Source organism: Rhopalosiphum maidis, chromosome 1 (genome assembly GCF_003676215.2).
Source record: "Rhopalosiphum maidis isolate BTI-1 chromosome 1, ASM367621v3, whole genome shotgun sequence".
NCBI classification, from domain to species: Eukaryota; Metazoa; Arthropoda; class Insecta; order Hemiptera; family Aphididae; genus Rhopalosiphum; species Rhopalosiphum maidis.
Window position 1 is genome coordinate 88,782,293 of NC_040877.1, and position 19,592 is coordinate 88,801,884.

Here is a 19,592-nt window from a genome sequence, read left to right on the forward strand (position 1 = left end):
ATTTGATTATACACAAGTGTTTGTTAAAAAATATTAACATATTTGCAACTCCCCTTCAAGCAAAGCTTGTGTTGGGGGTGTATAAAATTTGAGTTCAATACAATAAAATAATATTTCTTTTTAATACTATTCCTCGTGAATATTTTCTAATAAATAACTGTCCTGTCCCATCCAGTCCTATGCTTTATTTTCTCGATTAATGGAAAGCCGGAGGGCTGTATGAATCAGGAAAATATGCAGAAGGAAAAAAATCTGAAATTGATATTTTCATGGAACGGTATATTATGAATGAATATTTATAGTAGTTATATAGAAAAATAATAATATAATTTTTTCATACGAATTCTCATACGGCATTGTTTATTTTGGTTATTATCGTAAATATAGGAATTCAAATTTCGAAATGCCTAAACACTAATCCCTAAAATATGGTATGCTTCAACTATACTATTAGCTATATTTTTATCATACGTTACCTAATTATATAACTAAAAATTAAATACTATCTAGTATCTTTCTATTCTTCCTGTAAATACCGTCGAACAATAAAAATAGGTTCATAGTATAAATGGATTATATTTTAAATTAAAATAAATATAAAATATCATCGCGTATAGTAAAATTCATAATAATATAAAATATGTAAACATTTTAAGTTCTCACAAATAATATTTCTAAATTATAACAAAATAATCAACATCGTTAATATTTATGTATTTATCTTTATGTAATTTTTAGATATAATAATTGTAGTAAACTATTTCTTCTTTGTTTCTTATTCCGTGCTACAACCCCTTGTAAGTTAAATACACGCAACTATATATGCAATATTCTTGTTACCACTTTTTATTTTTATCAGAAAGTGATAAAAAGGTAAACAATTATTTACTGGAGTTATCTTCGTGATAATATAATTTTTATCTAAGTGGTAAACTATATTATGAAAATATCAGCTTTTGGAATTTGTAATAACGGTTTGGACGGCTTGGTGATTTAAAAAAAAATTCAGCATCGATTTATTCTATTATGTAAGACTATTTAGCCATGAATCGAAATTATTATTGTCAATTTATAAACTTACACTAAGTACATAACTAACAACAATAGACTTTTTTTTTTGCATCAATTTATAGCTGGTATGTTGCACTTTTTTCATTATATCATTTTTGTATTGTTATATTGTATTTATTGTTTATCATTTTTAAATAATTTTTGCAGACTAATATGTACAGAAATATAAAACCCCATTACTTCTCAATTGATGCCATTATGGCTGCTCAAGAAAAAATTCAATGTTCGTTTATTAAAAAGGTCGAACATGTTGGTAAGTTTTTGTTTGTATTATTGTAAACTATGATCTTTTCTTGTATACCAACTCTCATTTGCTAAATATAAGTTTTCTTCATCAATTAAGTTGTTTGCTGAAGAGTAAAAATGGCATTTTGAAATTTCAGAATTTCTTTTAAAATTTTTATAGTTTTACTATTACCTAAAGGCCATAACTTTAAATTATAATAACTATATTAGTGCGTTATAATTTGTTAATTTAGATACACTGTTTTATGAAAACAGTAAATCTGTAATTCTAATTCTAAATTACAGCTACAATGTTAATCATTATAATATAATTTAATCATAATAAAAAAAACAAAATTCAATAGCTTCACTAGCTTGGTTTTTTAACTTGTGGGAAGTGTATTTTATTTTATTACCAATTGTTTTATTATTAATTATCAAATATATGTTTTAAAAAAATATATTACATAACATTTTTTGTAAAACTTTTTTGATTTTATAATAATGGAAAATTAGTTAGACTAACAAGTTAGTATGTTATAGTAACATTAAATAAAATTATTAAACCCTAAAGTAACTTTAGTTGTAATTTAATATTAGAAATCCTAAGACTCAATAGGCCTGTCCAACGCTGCTTTGTACCTATTTTTTTTATACTAGTATAAAACTATAATAATATACACTTGCATTATATTTACATACTGTAATGTGTATATTATATATGCTGTTTAAAAAGAACATTATTTGAGATAGGTTTTACGTAATATAGTTTGGAAAACGTAGCCAGTAATAAAATAAAATAAAATATTTTCATACATATTATTTTAGATTTTTTAGATTCAATTAACTCTGATAAAGATGAAGAATCAGATCCAAAAATTGAACTTCCCTTGTGGATGGTTAAAGTGTTTTTAGTAGGAAAATCAATTCAATTTGATATGCCTAAAGCATATAATGAAATCTACAGGTATACATTAAAGTAGTATTAAATGTTTTGTTTTAGTTCTAGCTATGTTCAAACATTTATGTTTTTTTTAGGGGTGTCTTAACAGCTGATGCTAATGTAGTCGATTTATTTAAATTGTGTAAGCATTTCTATTTGTTTGGAAAATTTTTATCTCAATTAGAACATAGAGAAGCATATGAAGTCAGAAGAACTCTAATTCAAGTAATGATGATACAAATATATAAATTATTATGACATATCCAGATAAAATTGTCCAGATGTATTATTTATTTTGGTATATTTGTTTTTATGTAGACATTCATTGACCGATTTAAACAGACAATGGATTGGGCACAGAATATAGATGACAATCAGCCATGCTTTAATAGACTCGACTGTCTTGAGAGATCGATATTTAATGATGCTCGAGTAGCACAGCAACATTTAAATACATATTTAACTGAAGGATCAGGTCAAATGGAAATCGCGGCTATGATATTGAATTACAGAAAAAGAAAAATTCATGAAAGTCGTGTACTAGAATAAAAATAAGATAATTTGTTTGGCAGATGTTGATTTGTGTTAAGTAACCAAAGTAAATTGTGATACAAATTAACATAATGGAATTGTAATTGTATAATAAGGTATTGATAATAAAATTAATTTTAACTAAATTTGTATGTCAAATTAGAAAATTTTATTTTATTTACATTATATATCAAGAGGCAAGGGTCAATATCAGTAGATAACCATGGTTTTGCAAATGATAATACAGTTGGAAATACTAAAAGTATTTACTTACTCAATATAATTTTTTCTGCTACTCATACTAAACCATTGGCAACATTTCTGGACTCTCGGCCACATTCACAAATTAAAAAGAGTTCACGGGCTAGACAAAAATAAAAAATTTATATTCTTAAATTATTTTCTATGAAAAAAATACTGTAAAACTTTTAAATAATGAAATGTATAAAAAAAAATTTTGTTCTAAAATTTAAAGTTGGCCATGTACAATAGTGGCGCGAGTCGCCAGTTACTGACTACTGTACTAAACTGTAAGTATCAGAGATAGAATTACATATAGTATCGTGTTGATAATTTTTGGTGACTGCTCCACCAAAAGTTTAAGGTTGGATGGTAAATAATTATGCGTGAACTATTTTTCTAAGACTAGAGTAGTCAAAGATATATCTAATATTTTAATATTTTAATAATAGTATAATTAATTTAATTTAAAATTTTAACAAAGAAGGAAATGGGAATACGTCATAATTTATAATATAGTTAAAAAATATTACTATTATAACACATAAAATTTATAAATATATTCTATTGCTATCAATGTTATTCTACGAGATCATCAATTATTACTCCATGTGCATTTATGAATGTATGCAGTTTTGGTTGGTATGTAGATTTAAATAAAATATGGTTGAGTGGTATAACCCGTCCAGTTCATCTTGGCCATCTGTTGACGTCATAAAGACAAAAACAACTAACACAGTTTATATTACTTTACATTATAAAATAGTAATCATAATGGTCGCTGACAGTTAAGATGAACTGAACGGGTTATATGTTTAAATCTTTATTTCATCAGTAAAAATAGTTCAACATACCATATGATTACATATGAGTAATGGCAGGATTTGTCTCACCATTTTTGATGTGAGTAAATAACTAATAATTGAATTACTGTTTTCCTTGATTTTTTTAACAGAATTTTACTTATTCCTTACATTACTGGTTACTATTGTAAGTGCAGAAAGCAAATTCTTAAAATTTTAATTTTTGTAAAATTAATTCAGAAGTAATTTACACCCAAACATGGTTCAGTGGACTTGCATTGAGTTCAATAAAAAATAAATTTTAATAGGTGATTTTAGTAGTTATAAGCAACAATAATAAATTTTTTTTGTAAATCTGATAAACATTTATTATAATATTATACATTACGTCATTACATTACTACAATGAAATTTATTTTCAATATAATTTATACTTTAAAATTTATAGTGTTATAATAGTGCGTGTTTCGTTTTTGAATAGCACAGTGTTATAGTTTCAATTAGCTAATGAAATATACAATTGATATAACAACAATAATGCAATATACAGATCAACAATAATAATAATAATAATAATAATAAAAATAATAATAATCATTGATTTACAAGCTCCAAATAAAAAAAGAATTTCTTTCAAAAATTACAATTATGTTCTTATTACCTATGTCTTACTTATTATATAAATTATTAAAATATACAGAATATAGGTTTTCAAATAAAAGTATAAATTACAATTTTCTTATTTATTTTAATTAAAAATGTAATAAAAATTATTAATTCTATAAAACAATTGAATTATTATACATAATTTACCTACTTATACCTATTGTCAATGTACAAAATAGTTATTAATCATTATACTATATAGTTTGGACAGTATTTAAATACATATATATATATTATTGACTGTGAAATTGTAGTAAATTAACACGATAAATCCGACATAAATAGAAAAAAATATAATTTGTTAAACAAAGGTACACATATGTTTGTATTGTCAATTAGGTAGTTTGAATATTTAATCAAGGTTATCGAATAATTTTGTTTTTTTTTTTTATTGCAGGTATAGTAGGTTATGGGAGATCCTAATCTGACTATTGTATTACTAGACTTATCGAGAGAGAGGGGGGAATACATTACACAAGTCTTAGTACAATTATAATAATAAAATAAAAATAAAACAATAACAAAAAATAGTATGTTAACCAGGTATTTAAATTAATAGCATCGCAATGTTAAAATTATTATTCAAATAAGTCAGGGCAATATATTATGGCGATTATTAACATTTAACATAATATGTAAAGTGAATATAGAAGTTATCGACCTATATACGTAGCTATATTATAAAGAATTCAATACTCTGGTCAATTGCAATAGATGTTCTGGATCGTAATGAATTATTTAGTTTATGGCACATTAATGATATTGATGTTTTTGTTATCTTGATGGGCATTTGCATCAGCATCAATTGAAGCTCCTGTTCAATGAGAAAAAAACAAATGTAGTACAATCATTTCATTTTTGGGGTTTCCCATGGCACAAATTATTAGTTAAAAATGTTAAAATAAAATACTGTCAAACTACACTAAAACCTTCAACATTACTGAATGCAAATCAAAATACTTAAGTCATAATTTTTTCAACTAATCCTTGAAAATACCTATTTTCAATTATTTTTAATCCTAAGAATTTAATAATGCAGTGTAAGTATAAAGTATATAACTCCTCGAACAATTGTGTACTTTTAAACTTTTTCTATCTATCTTTACTACCTATTTAACATGTCCTATACCCTCTTTATCTACTTGTAAAATAAGTTCACCGTCTTCAATATTTCCGCAAAACAACGAAAAATCATAAAACGTTTCTTTTTATATCGGTATCAATAGCAAATAGCAATGAAACCGTGGTTCGTCTTTCCTTACCAGTTCATTGATTTATTTTTCGCCTTTCAAAATATCCTCACAAACCTTTGTATGATACAAATTGTATCCATCACAATTAATTTAATTTGGAAAGCTTGAAAATCTTAATACTTCTCGCTACGTTTCATAGAACAGACTTGTCACTCACAAAATATTCCTTTCTTCTCTCGCTTAATTATTCACCTCGAGGAAGCTATTTATGATTTTGAACACATTCTCTTTCATTGCTCATAATAATTTTCATCAAACGTATAACGTTGTAACTAAAAAACGCAATCAAAACAAAAACACCAAAAATTGAAGTACCTATAGTTTTTCAGTTTTTATATTTGTTTGTAATTTTTATCACCTATTTCTATATTTAGGGGGATTTTATAACCACTTATTATTATTATTATTTGTATCGTATATAAGTGCGTTTATACCTCCGAGTAGCATCTCCTGTAACAGCGGTTCGATGTGTGCCATTCCAAATAACTTTGCGAATTGAATTTGTTCGATCATTTGCCACGTGATCGACTGCAACGCCGGCAGTGTGAGCAACAGTTCGGCAAACCGACCGCAAGTCTCGTATTGTCTGTCGCTGATGTAGTCTTCTAGGTTTCTGTGGATCTGCTTGCGCATGCGTCTAACGCGGTCCGATTCGTTCAGGCCTTTAGCGTCTGTGTGGGTAGAAAAATGAGAAAAATTCGATCGTTAAAATCTAATTGTACGCAAAATTTAGTACTAAATATCATCAGCATCTGACATGCATGATGAGATCGTGTAATAATATACCGCGGAAACGGCACCGTGATATAATGATAAAATAAAAGTAGGTAAGCGATGTTAAATTAATAATTTGTTTACTTGGATCGAAGAAAACAATGGCTTTTAGACACGCGAATTCGGTGTCGTCGATCTGTACGTCGTTCAACGGTTTGACGAGCTCGTCCAATACGCGCGAGCCCACTCTGCTAATGTCCAAGTCCGACGGGATTCCGTTGTCTGATGGTTGAAATACAAAAATTGAAAGTTAGACGCATATTACTTTGTAATACTTAAATATTATAGTCAAAACCGCGTTTGACAGTGTTTTGGAAATGGGGAGGGAGAGGAGGAAATAAGTTTGAACTTACACTGTAATTGAGATTACATTATTAAATATATGTATAAAATACAGTACAGAATCGTGCGACAAATTGAAAGTTAATGCACAAAATTGGCGCAATTGAGGACGAGGCTTGAGGGACTTATCTAACCGAAACGCTGTAAAGGCGTTAAAATACACGTCAAAATTAATATTATATAAAATAAATATTGAATGTAAATGAAAATTAACATGTATTTGAATTTAGATAACTATAATATATAATGTAGTTTTCCCTAGTCAATATGTTGGGGGACTTAGGTACCGAATAAATATTAGCGTATTTACGCGTTTGTGCGGGGCGAGGCCTATCATGATATACCATATAATATTTTATTTTTTTTGTAGGTAATTTGTAATTTGTAAATATTATAAATTTTTAATAATTATTATTATTATTAGTTATAATGATTAGTTTTCACTTACCGGGTACGTGACGGGTTATAACGCGATTGTTACCAAGCAGCAGTACGTCCTTGAGCATTAACGATCTTTTGGCCAAACCCAAGAGCAAGTGTTCTCCCGCGTGAGCTCGCAACAATGAAACCTATCATAGGACAGAGCGACACGTTACATAAAACAGGTGCTTATACAATCATTTTGCAAAAGAAACGGAATATAACATTAATGTACCTGGTCGTTCAGCTGTAGTTCTGTGAACGCGGGTATGCGCTTGGCCCAGTCGACCAGGAAAAGCAATTGGGTTTTCATTGACTCGCACACGTCCCCGATGTTCGCCACGTGCTTGTTCGCTAGGTTAGTGTCCTCAGCCGTCTGTAAACCGTAATAATTGACAATAAATATTGGAGTCAAATAAAATAACGAACAATTATTGTAATGTTGTTACATACTAAAAAAAAATATTTTTTTTATAAAGCAACGATTCGTACGTAAAATATGTTTTGATTAGACAAAACTATTATTTCTACCTGACATATGCAGTTAAAATGATTATATTAAGGAGCTTTTAGCATTGCGCGGAGATTAACACGAGGACGGACCTTTCGTGAACGCCGAAACATTAATATTTATTTTATAGGTTTGATTTGTTGATTTATATTTACATGTGTTCTAAAAAATATCACTGTAAATGGACTCTGGTATCATGATAGATAGATAATAAATGTTAATCTAAATATTTATTAAATTATTAATTCGTATAGTAGTTTTTGCATGCATTTATTTTTTAAGAAATCCATACGAGAATAATTAGTTTTATTTTTATTTGTATTCGGTAATTACATTTGAAATGTTAATTTAACAGATATGAATACTTGACCCAAATGATCCGTTTGGTTTTTGAATATTTAACTCGAAAATATTCCATTTTTCATATGTACACTGTGTATATACATTTGTCACAATGTTATGACACTTGAAATTAGAATTGTAATTACTCCTATAGTTAGACAGGTACGGTATATAAATAATTGTAATACTGTTCGTTGTATAATACGACGTGATACAATTATTCTGTAAGAAAATAATGTTACAGTGGAAACAGATTTTTTAATATTGTTAAAAAAATGTTTGAAAACTGCAGATGTTTTTATACGGTACTTATTGTTACTATTGTATGATTTAATCGTTATCAATATTATGTTACTTACATCGGATTCGCTGCGGGATAAGATTTCGGCGTTCAATAGTGACGTAACGGATAAGCCACTGGCGCACGGTTGTTCTTCGTAACTGGGTCGTCTGCAGTTGATTCGGTCACGTTCGTTTTGCACGGCTGGAAAATTCATCAAACGATAAAATAATTTTAAAATATGATAGGTGTACCTACTATACCTATAAATATGCGCAATTTCAATAAAAAAAAAAACTGAGGATGCTTAAGATCTGTATTTTCTAGGAATTTAAATTAAATTAAATAATTATAATTTATGTGGCAGTAATAGCTTTTTTGAGCAAAAATATTTTATTACAATTTAAAATTGAATATTTAAACTATTATTAAATTTTATAATAATTAATATAATATAATTACAATTTATAGTTACTTCATACAAGAGTTATACTCTATAATAGTCTGATATTTGATGACAATAGTCAATAAGCTGTTTTTTTTTTTTTTTTGGAAGTAGAGGTTTTGAAAATAAACACAAAAGAGGATGCTAATTTTAAATTTAGGGGTGCAGATACTCTTTAAGCCCCCCTTAATTACAACTATGGATTTATTTTATTATAAAAGTCAAATTTATTATGCTGTTATTATATAATAATCCGCGGACTTACCTTCTTTTCGCATCCCGGCTTTGAAACATTTCCGCAAACGACAGTATCGGCACTGATTGCGTTTGTCCTTGTTAACGATACAGTTTCTCGAAAATCTGTACAGGACAAAGATGCATACAAACAATGTTAGCATACAGTTATATTAATCATTAATGTTTTATAAATAATTGTTACTACATTACAACGAAATTCATCGACCGCACGTGTTGCAGTTTTGTCAGGGGGAATGACGAACTGCGGTCGATTTGTCGTGTACGAAAAACGAAAAGCAATTTAAAAAAACGCTTATCAAAAGTACTCGCCTGCACGAATAGAAATGGCTCTTGCGAACGGACCGACGGAAGAATCCTTTGCAGCCGTCACAGGACGCCGCCCCGTAATGTTTGCCGGTAGCTCGGTCACCGCAGATGGAGCAAGCCTGGTTCTGGTTGGTCATGGGCGGCGAGTGTACCTGCGGCGTTTCGATGGTCTGCAAATAAGTCTGCTCTCGGTGTACCGGCATGCCGTTGAGGTCCGATTCTGCTATAAATCAGTTTCTCTTAATTTACTTGTAACAATATATTTTATTATTGTTGTACAGGTGGGTCACAGCATGATGCATTATTCTTTGACTGAAGTAGTGTATAACATCGTATATTAATAAATAAACGCAAAAAATCCTTCCTTATTTTGAATGCTAACTTCAAAGACTCAAGCGACATGGAAAAATATTGTTTACACGAAAATCTTAAGATAAGTAAAACGCCCAAAAGCTTTTAGTAAGTTATAATAACAATTATTCGTATGTATAATAAAATAAACTTAACAATGGAAAAAAAAATAAGCTTAAAGAAAATGTGGGTTAGGTAATTATGAGAATCAGTTATCTCGCATCATTCTCTTTAATGATGCATTTTTTAAAAATTTGATTACCCTCAGAGACTAAAAAAAAATTCGTGTGATTTGGTTTATTTAGTGCTGAGATGGTAAGTCATTTAAAAAAAAACGTGTACCAAAATTCGTATATTTTTAATATAAATAGGTAATCGATTTAATCGAGTAAGTACTTATAATATAGTGATATAAAAATATTTATACAGAATCATTAACATTAAAAATATAGTGAACAAAAGTGAGTTGCATTATAGATTTGCAATATTAAAGGTATTTTTAAAAATTAAATAGATTAATCAATAATCATTGCTCATTAGCCAACCCTCGAACAACTAAGTATGTGTTTAGGTATAGTATAAGGCACCAGAGTATCATACTATCTCACCTATACGAAATCACAACTCACAAACAGTTATAATAGTGTGGTCTATAATATAGCCGTTGCAATATATGTAATAATGTAATATCTCCTAATTTATTGTTATATATACCCTATATTTCCATCTTTTCATTTCAGTTGCGTAAAATATTTTATCGATATAAATTACGTAACAGCTATATAATGTGATTTATACATAGTATACGATGTGGCTCGCAATCTGTAGCAGTTAAAAATTAAAAGCAATAAATTAAAACGCCAATAAATTGTATTGTACGCGATTTGACCGACGTTAAAAAATAAAATGCATCAAATAACTTTTAGCTCACTAATATAATATATTTACCTATATAAGAACTAACGTGATAAATTTTATGTGGCCTGTGACTTAGGAAACGCATAGTTAATGAAGAAGTCAATATTGTATATTTTGATGCTTCAGTCCTAATAGCGTATAGTTATATAGGTCAGTAAATACAAAATTTTCCTCGAGACGTTTATTATTTTAGTAGGTACTATAATTTTATTATGATACAATTTAGATCCTATTTAAATAATCTGTTTATACAGATTTAAAAATAACTTAATTATTAATTATCATTATGATAATGATTGTTTGTTCGAATTTATCAATGTTTACAGTGTTTGTGTACCTATGATATCATCTATGGTGTAGACGACATTATGGGCATCATACAATGCAAAAATATTTCGTTTCAATTTACCTATTTCAGAAGGAGGAGAAACAATATTGAACGTTGAACCTGAATAAAGCAATCACACCGGTGACAACAACTAATATTTGCTGCATACTATTTGACTTTTAAAACAAAAAAACAAGTCGAAATGTCGAGGCGTTTGTAATCGTACCGATACTGCAAATGAAAGAATAAAGAACATCGACAATAATATTTCCGAAATTATACAACCAACCTATTGTTAACGTGTTAGGTTCATATATTATATAATCCCTCGCCATCTGGATAAACTAGGGTATTCTAAACGTAACAATAACATATAGAAGTTTTATTAAGAACAGCATCGTGTATAACGTGTTTCCGAGTTAAAGTAAAAGAAACTATTCACTAAACTACTACAGTAAATCGATGTTTAGTGCAAGTATGATAGATGGTAATAATTATAATATTAATTATGCATATTATGAATAATGAATATCATTTATACTGTTTATATAGCCGTTTAGTAGGTATAATAGTAACCTACGTAACAACATTAATGAATGTTCAATAGTTCAATACCAACAAAACCATTTAAGTCTACAACTATGATGAATGTATATTATAAGTCGATGAACACCAAAAAACAATATACGTACCGAAAACCAATGCAATTCAATAATAATGTATTTATGAATACGTCTCTCGTAAATAACTTACACATTTCCACTTGGGCGTTTGTATCAGTGCACAGGACACTGTTGAACTTTGTACTTTACCTACGATATTATTACCTATAATATAAACGGGACAGTCAAAAAATGTTTACACGAGAGAACGTTTGGTGGCGACGGACGGATACGGGAAATATTTTACAACGATATTATAATAATGATGATCAAAAAGAAAACAAAAATTATACTAGAACAATAGTAACGGTCGGGCATGATGGAGGCCTATAGTACACGCCGACTACATATATTATAATATTAAAATACCGCGCAGCCGTCTGCGATAATACTCACCGGACAGCGTTTCTCGATTTACTGCCGCGCACACCTACCTATGATCGGGTGCCTATACCGTCCTTTTTGACATCATCGTATTTGTGTTTACAAATTAATATTCAAATTACCTTATTTACTAGGTTTTATCAATATAATATATTATGTATGTGTATATATATATATATATATATATATATATATATATATATAATATAAGCGCACGGCTCGCGGTTTGGATATCATGAAAACCAATAGATAATAAAAACTCATCTCTGGCCGCGGACTTTGTCCGATGTATACAATTTACCTACACACCGATAATAATGAGTAATAGGTACTTGCTCATCGAACAATAATAACATACATAGGTACTAATATTACGAATATAATATAATGGTATTAAGCACTCTGTGTACGTTCTATCATGCCTATATCATTTAATATGATTGCATTATAATATTATATTTGAATTTTTATCGTTATTTAAGTTTATAATATAATAATAATAATATTATGTGTGTTTAACAGCAATAGAGCACCGTCGCACGAAACACGGCGCACGCGGCCGTTACCGCACACCAGAATTTTATACACACCACAGCGCCGTAGTAAACTCAGGTATACTGCACAGTTATACATTGTAATGAGAATGACGATACAACATTTATTGTGATAATAATTCAGTAGTTAGTGTTTATCCCACGTGCGTATACCGGTAAAACAGCTATGAGGAAGTGCATCACGTTTGGTGCGTTTAGACATGCAGGCATGAAAAAAGTCACATTGTTAAGTCGTTGCCCTCATATTCTTTTCACGGGGGAGACTCGCAAAGTTAAAATGTCTCATGATAAATTAAAATATGTTTGATATTTGTAAATAACATATTAGAAAACTGGTGTAAAAAAAGGAGCTTAGGTAGTACCTATGTATTTTTAGTTTTTTTTTTATATCACGCCAAAGTATGATTGTCAATTAAAATATATAAAAAATAAATAATATTACCACGAATCAAGATATAAAAATAAGTAAATCACAAAAAAAGATTTTAAAATTTTAAAATATTGGACTAAGTAGAATTAAATAGATGAATTTTCAGTACTAATAGAACAGTCGAACGTTCTAAGATAGTGAGATAAAACTTCTTAGCATTCTCTTTTAATGACCAAAAATTTAATCGCTTACAGTGCTTACACGTTTAATATGTACAGGACATAAGCAAACGATGAAAATGTGAAACACAAATGAACTAATTGGCAATTGTCATAACAATATAAAAAACAACAAGAAAATAATATATTTGAAAAATTTCACGAAATTTTAGAACACTGTAAAAAGTATAAATCTCAAATTAACATAATTTTTATTAAAGAATAAAAAACCAAAGAATGTAAGCACCAAAAAATAAATATAATTAGTAAATAACCATAGTAGTAGAAGTTAAAAAAAGAACAAATAAAACAAATAATAAAAAATAAGTATCAGTAATCATTAATTGTAATTATAATTAACAACTATAATGTCAAATTAACTTTTCGAGATAAGCACCTATTAATCTACCATTCCTAATTTTGATTTAGGTACATCAACTTTCTCAAAAATATTAAAAAATGTACACAAAAAAGGCTGATTCTCGTTTGATAAACAAGTTAGGTAGTAGGTATCACACTTGTTAAAAAATATATATAATCTAAGTATTTTAAATTTTTTTTATATACGTACATCTATTATTTATTATGAATTAAATATTAATATGTTATTATTTTAATTATTCTATATGAATTTTTATAATATAATTTTTATTTTTATCAACCCATAGGTTAGGTGGGTCTAGAACTATCCAATATAGTGGATTTCTTGCGCTTTTTTTATTGTTCTTTAGTTTTAGTTTTGATTCTTGCGTCATTTTAAATTAGACCTACATTCGAGTTACGTTTTTTAACTATATAAATAATAATAAATAATACATTTCGAGGACTATAGTGCACACTTTTCTTGCCTACTATAATTATATCATAGGTTACAATATTATATAAATGCATTGTTATCCACTTCTTTTTAGTTACTACTTACTGAAAACAATAATAAATGCGTATTCTAAATTTAAATTAGTTTTAATCTAAAATTAATAAATCAGTATTCCACAATTGTGGAATAACAATGTATTTAATAAACTTATAATAATTTAAAATAGTTAGATGATGAATAAACATTAGTTTTTCATCACACAATTAGTAAAATCATGGATAAATAATATTAAATATGAATATAAAATGTTGTTATATAATAAAGAGATCTCTAAAGACTTAAAATTAAAATATGATAGCGTAAAACTTGAGCACGATAATCAGACGTATATGTATTAATTAATATAACATCAGCTACCTATATTCTCTTCAATATCACATTATACATTTGGATTTCCGATGCATTTTTATTTTATAAACATTAAGAGGCCAATTAAGGAAAGATCAGAGATTATCAACATTTTGCCTGTAGGTGCATTAATTATATTTTTATTGTTACATTAGAACTGAAATCAGTATATGGTCGGGACTTGGTAGTACAGCGTGTTATTTGTATTTAATACAGCGATGCTGTACAGACACAGTAAATTTAGTACTAGCATTGCTATTATTATTACGCAAATATCAAATGTAATATTAGAAAGCAAATGTATCAAAAATAGTATACATCTAATTCTAATATATCTACTCTGGTGTCCGAAGAACTGATAATTTTAAACTTAAAAAAAAAATACATTCATAGTGCGTACAGTTAACTATAAATGATCTGCTTTTTGTAAATAAAATTATTCTAAGCGAAAACACAAAATGATAATTTTGAAGTACCTAATATTGCGATTAGCTATACTTAGCGTTAGATGTGAGAAAAAGCCAATAGGTACATAAATAAGAGTTATTTTTATTTAAATTATATTATTCAAAAGTAGTCGAACGGACGGTAAAAACATTTATAATTATATTTTAAAATTCTAAAAAAATTAAAAATATTCTTATACCTATCTAATGTTTTTATTTTTAAATGTAATTAATTGAATAAAATAATATAAAAAAAGCATAATAATATCTTGTTTTCTTTATATTATGATGTAAAAACTGAAACCATGGTTTAATAAACTATTTTTTTAAACTATAATTATAAATAACACCATTTTTCCGATATGGATTTATTACAGAATACTTACCTACCTATATATTTGATAAGTTGAGACGAACGATAAATATTATTCGGATCAATATTATTATTCAAATTCCTGTATTATTCAATTATTTTAAAATGTTAGACTAATAAGGTTCAATAGACCTACAAATTTAAAAGGTAAATGTTACCTAATATTTTAAATAGATACTCATCGTCAATTTAAACATTTTTGGTACTTATTATATAAAATTGGTTTTAACATTAAATGATATTTCATTATTTGTATTATTTAATGATAAAAAATAATAATGTAATAAAATATGTTACCTTCTAAGTTTTTACATTAAGTAAATTATAGTTGTACGAAGTTGTACATTTTATAATTTGTAAAATTTTTTTTTTTTTTGAATATCTAGGTTTATCTAAGCATACTATTGTCTATTTATCTTAACATTTAATAATAAAAAGCTACTACACATACCAATGCCAAATCTATACTTTTTATAATAATTATTATACATTTTAAGCATTTAAGCAGGTCAGTTAAACAAATAAATACGGGACACTGTATCAATACCTATAATATAATGTCATAATAATTAACATTCCAGTTAAGAATTTTATAATAATTTAGTAATGGATATAACAACGAGTGCAACGAGTGATAAAATAAATAATATTAAAAAGCTAATAATACAAAAGCTTTTGAACTATAATATAACGCGGGAATTTGCAAACACTTGACTATAAAAATTATTCAGATATGGAACATATTGATTTTATTGATACAATGATGCCTACTAGTTTACTACACAGCATCTAAACAGATACTTATTAGTTATTACTTTATTAGACATTTGTTAATACTCAATTAGGTTAATACTAAGATACTAGACAGAGTTAAAATACCACGGAATATCCTAAACTGAAATTAATTTTAAATTATTATTGTAATTTATAATTAAGCTGCTTGGTATTAGTTGAGTAATTAATAATCGTATATCCATCATTATTTATAATAACGCAATGTGCCAATGCACAAGGAGATATTTTAATTTAATAAAATTGTACTATAATCTAATTTCATATTAACAAATAAAATTTAAATACGTATAATTCAACATTGGCGATGAATTAGTGACTAGGTGTATAGTAGTATACTACTGTACATTTCGTGTTATTAATACTATTTAAAACAAAATTATAAAATGTATGAATAAACTTAATAAACATTAAAAAGGTTTTTAGTTAAACATGAATAAATATTATTGGTCCAAGTCACAGGCCACAGCACCAGATTATGGCGTTAAAAATATAATATAGTACCATTAAGACATCGAGACCGCTCACAAGCACAGACTATATACATTCTATATCTTACAGTGATGTTCATAAGATCTAGTTACAGACTATATACAGTATCTTTATCCCATAATAGATATATTCAAAAAATTAATCTATACATTATTTGAAGTAATAGACGTCAATCAATTTGATATTATTACAAGTAAATGAAAAGAAAAATGTCGATGTAAGATTTTAAATTTGGTTGGGTACCTACTTTATAAAGCTATAAAAAAAAATAAAGAACCGCAAAAAGTGATAACTATAATAATAATAATAATAACTAAAATAATGAATATAATAATCAAATAAATATAAATACACTATACACATTTATAGTTATAGTTATTAATAATATATTCATAATATATGAATAATTGTTCAAACATATAACCTAAAGTATATTTTTTAGGACATTAAAGATGATCGTAATATTTTAAAATATAATAAACAAAGAAGTTAAAATAGAATTTATAACTTGTTTCCCAATGAATTTACAGGCAATTGAACAAACAGGAAATATAGTTGCTGATAATGCTTACGAATTATTACTAACACAATATGATCAATAATAATCATAATATAATTGGAAAATGTAATAAAACAATATATTACATTAACTGCATAATTCAGTTTAATTAGATACGTATATGGTATACCTTTACCTACCTATGCCGTATATATAATATTACCTATATTAATATTATATTCATATAATAAATATAATACCTAATATCCTCGAAGGTATGTATTATTAATTATTATGATTTATGAGTATAAATATACACTTTATATAACCCTCGTGTACAGTTTTTAATGGTTTCGATTGGAAAATTGAATATAAATAGAATAGTATTAGGTACATACTACCTAATATTCTTCTCCACATTCCTATTGGCTATTATTTACAATTATGATTTGTCAACCCGTTTTGATCATACCTAATGTACATTTGTACACCGTTCGTTGTTGTGAAAATTATTACCTGTTATCCAAACGTTTCCGTTGTAAATGCCCTCACTAAACGGCTCGGACTTGAGTACAAAATTGTTGTTAGACGGCATGGACTCCATGAATGGATATTCGTTTATGAACATTTTCAAAGCAACAGGCGCGGTTAAAGTAGAAAAAAACTATGATAAAAACAGATATCACCTTAAAACTCACGATATTTGCATGACGTTATACTTTAAAATGTATGAAATGAAAAATGTTCAAATATACAATAATAACAGTAATAACAACAGCAATAATATACGAAAACCGGTGCACGCACGCTTAATCTCAGTATAAATAATAAATGTGTAGACTCCTCTGCACCGGGACGCGTATTGTACAGAAATAATCGAATTATTCGATTGAAAAATAGGAACACATTTGACTCAAATGCTCGACTGTTGCCGCCGCCTATTCACAGAGATAAGACCACGCGGTGGGGCCCATCGGTTTATTATTGGATGTATCTCTTATCGCCAAATACGTCATTATCTGCATTAGATTTTCTAAACCACCCTTCACTCGTGTTGTCCTATATTATAACGTACAATATTATGAGTCCGCAGATGGCACGAATAAAATTAATTTACAATATTATGCCGTCTTTAGGACATGGGTAATGTTAGTTTTAATCGATCGTGAATTCTATACCAACCAGCGGGTACTATATTAACGGAAATCTAGCACCAAGAATAGCAAGAATATTTTCATACGTGTCCCACTGTCCCAGGACGTCTATCGGGTATTTCTCCCGAGGAAAGGGGCGGGCAAATAAAGATGGACATCATTCGTGTTTCGTTTTATTTTGAAGCACGCGACTGATTTTTTATACAAATCAATCGATTTATTTTGGATTTTTTCAGACCGTTAGAAGTCTAGTTCACTTTTCATCAACCTAACCGTCTTATGATTTATTGCTTGGTGTAATCGATGCGTTTTTTAATTATTTTAATTTAATCGACTATTTTTATCGTAGTGGAGAATATGACCCCTGCCACCCGCTTGTGTACCATGTAACCAATTGGTAATTTGTAACACATTACACAACACGAATACACGATCATAGCTAGCACACGGATATGGTACATCTATAGGCGTGTCTAGGCCTCATTCTAAGGTCGTGCACAACAGTGAAATATCCAGGAGGATGAGTTTACTGCACTAGAATTATCAATTTTTATAATCTTATAAATATAAACGCTATAAGTTCAAGTGATGAAAATTAAAAAAGAAAAATATATGAAATCAGAAATTGAGAAAAAATAAGGTATATTATGCATCACAATTTATAATGTAAGTTAAATCAAATTGTACAGGTCATGCCTGTGCAGGACAGGCAAGACCCGTAAACACGCCTATGGGTACATCGGTACGATTTGAACAAAATATGTCTTCATAGACTCATAGTTAATCCTGACAACAATATACAAGAGAGTAATCGCGTAGAGCCCTCTTATCCGCACTCACGTCTATATAAAGTTGGAAAAATATAATTTACAAAATTCATAAAAATAAATTTTTTTTAATAAATAAGTTAGTATATCAAAATCCGTGATATAAGCTATTAATCTCATGTAGTGTAAACTTGAAATTTGAATTTAAAAATGTCATCGAAAAGTGAATATTTCAGTCAACTATACAGTACAGGTTGTAGTTATGAGACAATTTTTCTAAACCCGCACGGCTACGATTGTACATTAATCTAATAATCAAGATTTAATTTTCGTATACATTGTATTTAAATATTTAATTTCGTAATAGGGCCTATAAACTTGCGTGTATCCACGTTTTCCCTTGATCGGTAATTAATTGATACCTAACCGATAAGTCTTGTTTACTTAAAAACTTTAAATAAGAACGTAAATTTCTATAGAGTATCTCAGTGACCGCAGTAAATACACAACGAATTTAATATCTATTATCAGAACAAGTATACTTTTAAATTTTTTGAATGTGATCAAACATTTTAACAATAATTTATAATAGGTAATAGCTTTTTAAATAATTTTTATTTGATTAAATTAAGAATAATTTATATTAAAA

At 27.8% G+C, this 19,592-nt stretch overlaps 2 protein-coding genes across 7 annotated transcripts; one reads left to right on the forward strand and one right to left on the reverse strand.

The window, feature by feature from the left end:
* Positions 1–924: 924 nt before the first annotated feature.
* On the forward strand, positions 925–2,916 carry LOC113558573 (DNA replication complex GINS protein PSF3). Its single transcript, XM_026964069.2, has 5 exons — positions 925–1,136; positions 1,219–1,324; positions 2,125–2,263; positions 2,335–2,464; positions 2,558–2,916. Exons 2-5 carry the CDS (start codon positions 1,225–1,227, stop codon positions 2,786–2,788), a joined length of 600 nt encoding a protein of 199 aa, XP_026819870.1. The 5' UTR covers positions 925–1,136; positions 1,219–1,224; the 3' UTR covers positions 2,789–2,916.
* A 1,714-nt stretch (positions 2,917–4,630) lies between these two features.
* Positions 4,631–17,889, reverse strand: LOC113556845 (transcription factor HNF-4 homolog). Of its 6 annotated transcripts, none has more exons than XM_026962024.1 (9): positions 17,539–17,889; positions 9,414–9,630; positions 9,112–9,206; positions 8,481–8,605; positions 7,504–7,644; positions 7,297–7,417; positions 6,591–6,728; positions 6,167–6,403; positions 4,631–5,293 (listed from the first exon to the last, which is right to left on the reverse strand). In XM_026962024.1, the coding sequence occupies exons 1-9, from the start codon at positions 17,648–17,650 to the stop codon at positions 5,223–5,225; spliced, it is 1,257 nt and encodes a 418-aa protein (XP_026817825.1). In that variant the 5' UTR covers positions 17,651–17,889; the 3' UTR covers positions 4,631–5,222. The 6 variants fall into 6 exon arrangements, with proteins under 6 accessions (XP_026817825.1, XP_026817824.1, XP_026817827.1 ...); XM_026962023.1 differs by having other exon boundaries at positions 9,414–9,633; XM_026962026.1 differs by lacking the exon at positions 17,539–17,889 and adding an exon at positions 11,761–12,064 and having other exon boundaries at positions 9,414–9,633.
* Between the last annotated feature and the right edge of the window lie 1,703 nt (positions 17,890–19,592).

Excerpts from the sequence above, each read along its gene's own strand:
- LOC113558573 (XM_026964069.2), top strand. The coding sequence starts at position 1,225 with ATGTACAGAAATATAAAACCCCATTACTTCTCAATTGATGCCATTATG. Across the intron at positions 1,325-2,124 it reads TAAAAAGGTCGAACATGTTG|ATTTTTTAGATTCAATTAAC; the intron begins GTAAGTTTTTGT and ends ATATTATTTTAG. Across the intron at positions 2,465-2,557 it reads TCAGAAGAACTCTAATTCAA|ACATTCATTGACCGATTTAA; the intron begins GTAATGATGATA and ends GTTTTTATGTAG.
- LOC113556845 (XM_026962023.1), bottom strand. The coding sequence starts at position 17,650 with ATGTTCATAAACGAATATCCATTCATGGAGTCCATGCCGTCTAACAAC. Across the intron at positions 9,634-17,538 it reads CGGAAACGTTTGGATAACAG|CAGAATCGGACCTCAACGGC; the intron begins GTAATAATTTTC and ends ACTGATTTATAG. Across the intron at positions 7,645-8,480 it reads TATCCCGCAGCGAATCCGAT|ACGGCTGAGGACACTAACCT; the intron begins GTAAGTAACATA and ends TACGGTTTACAG.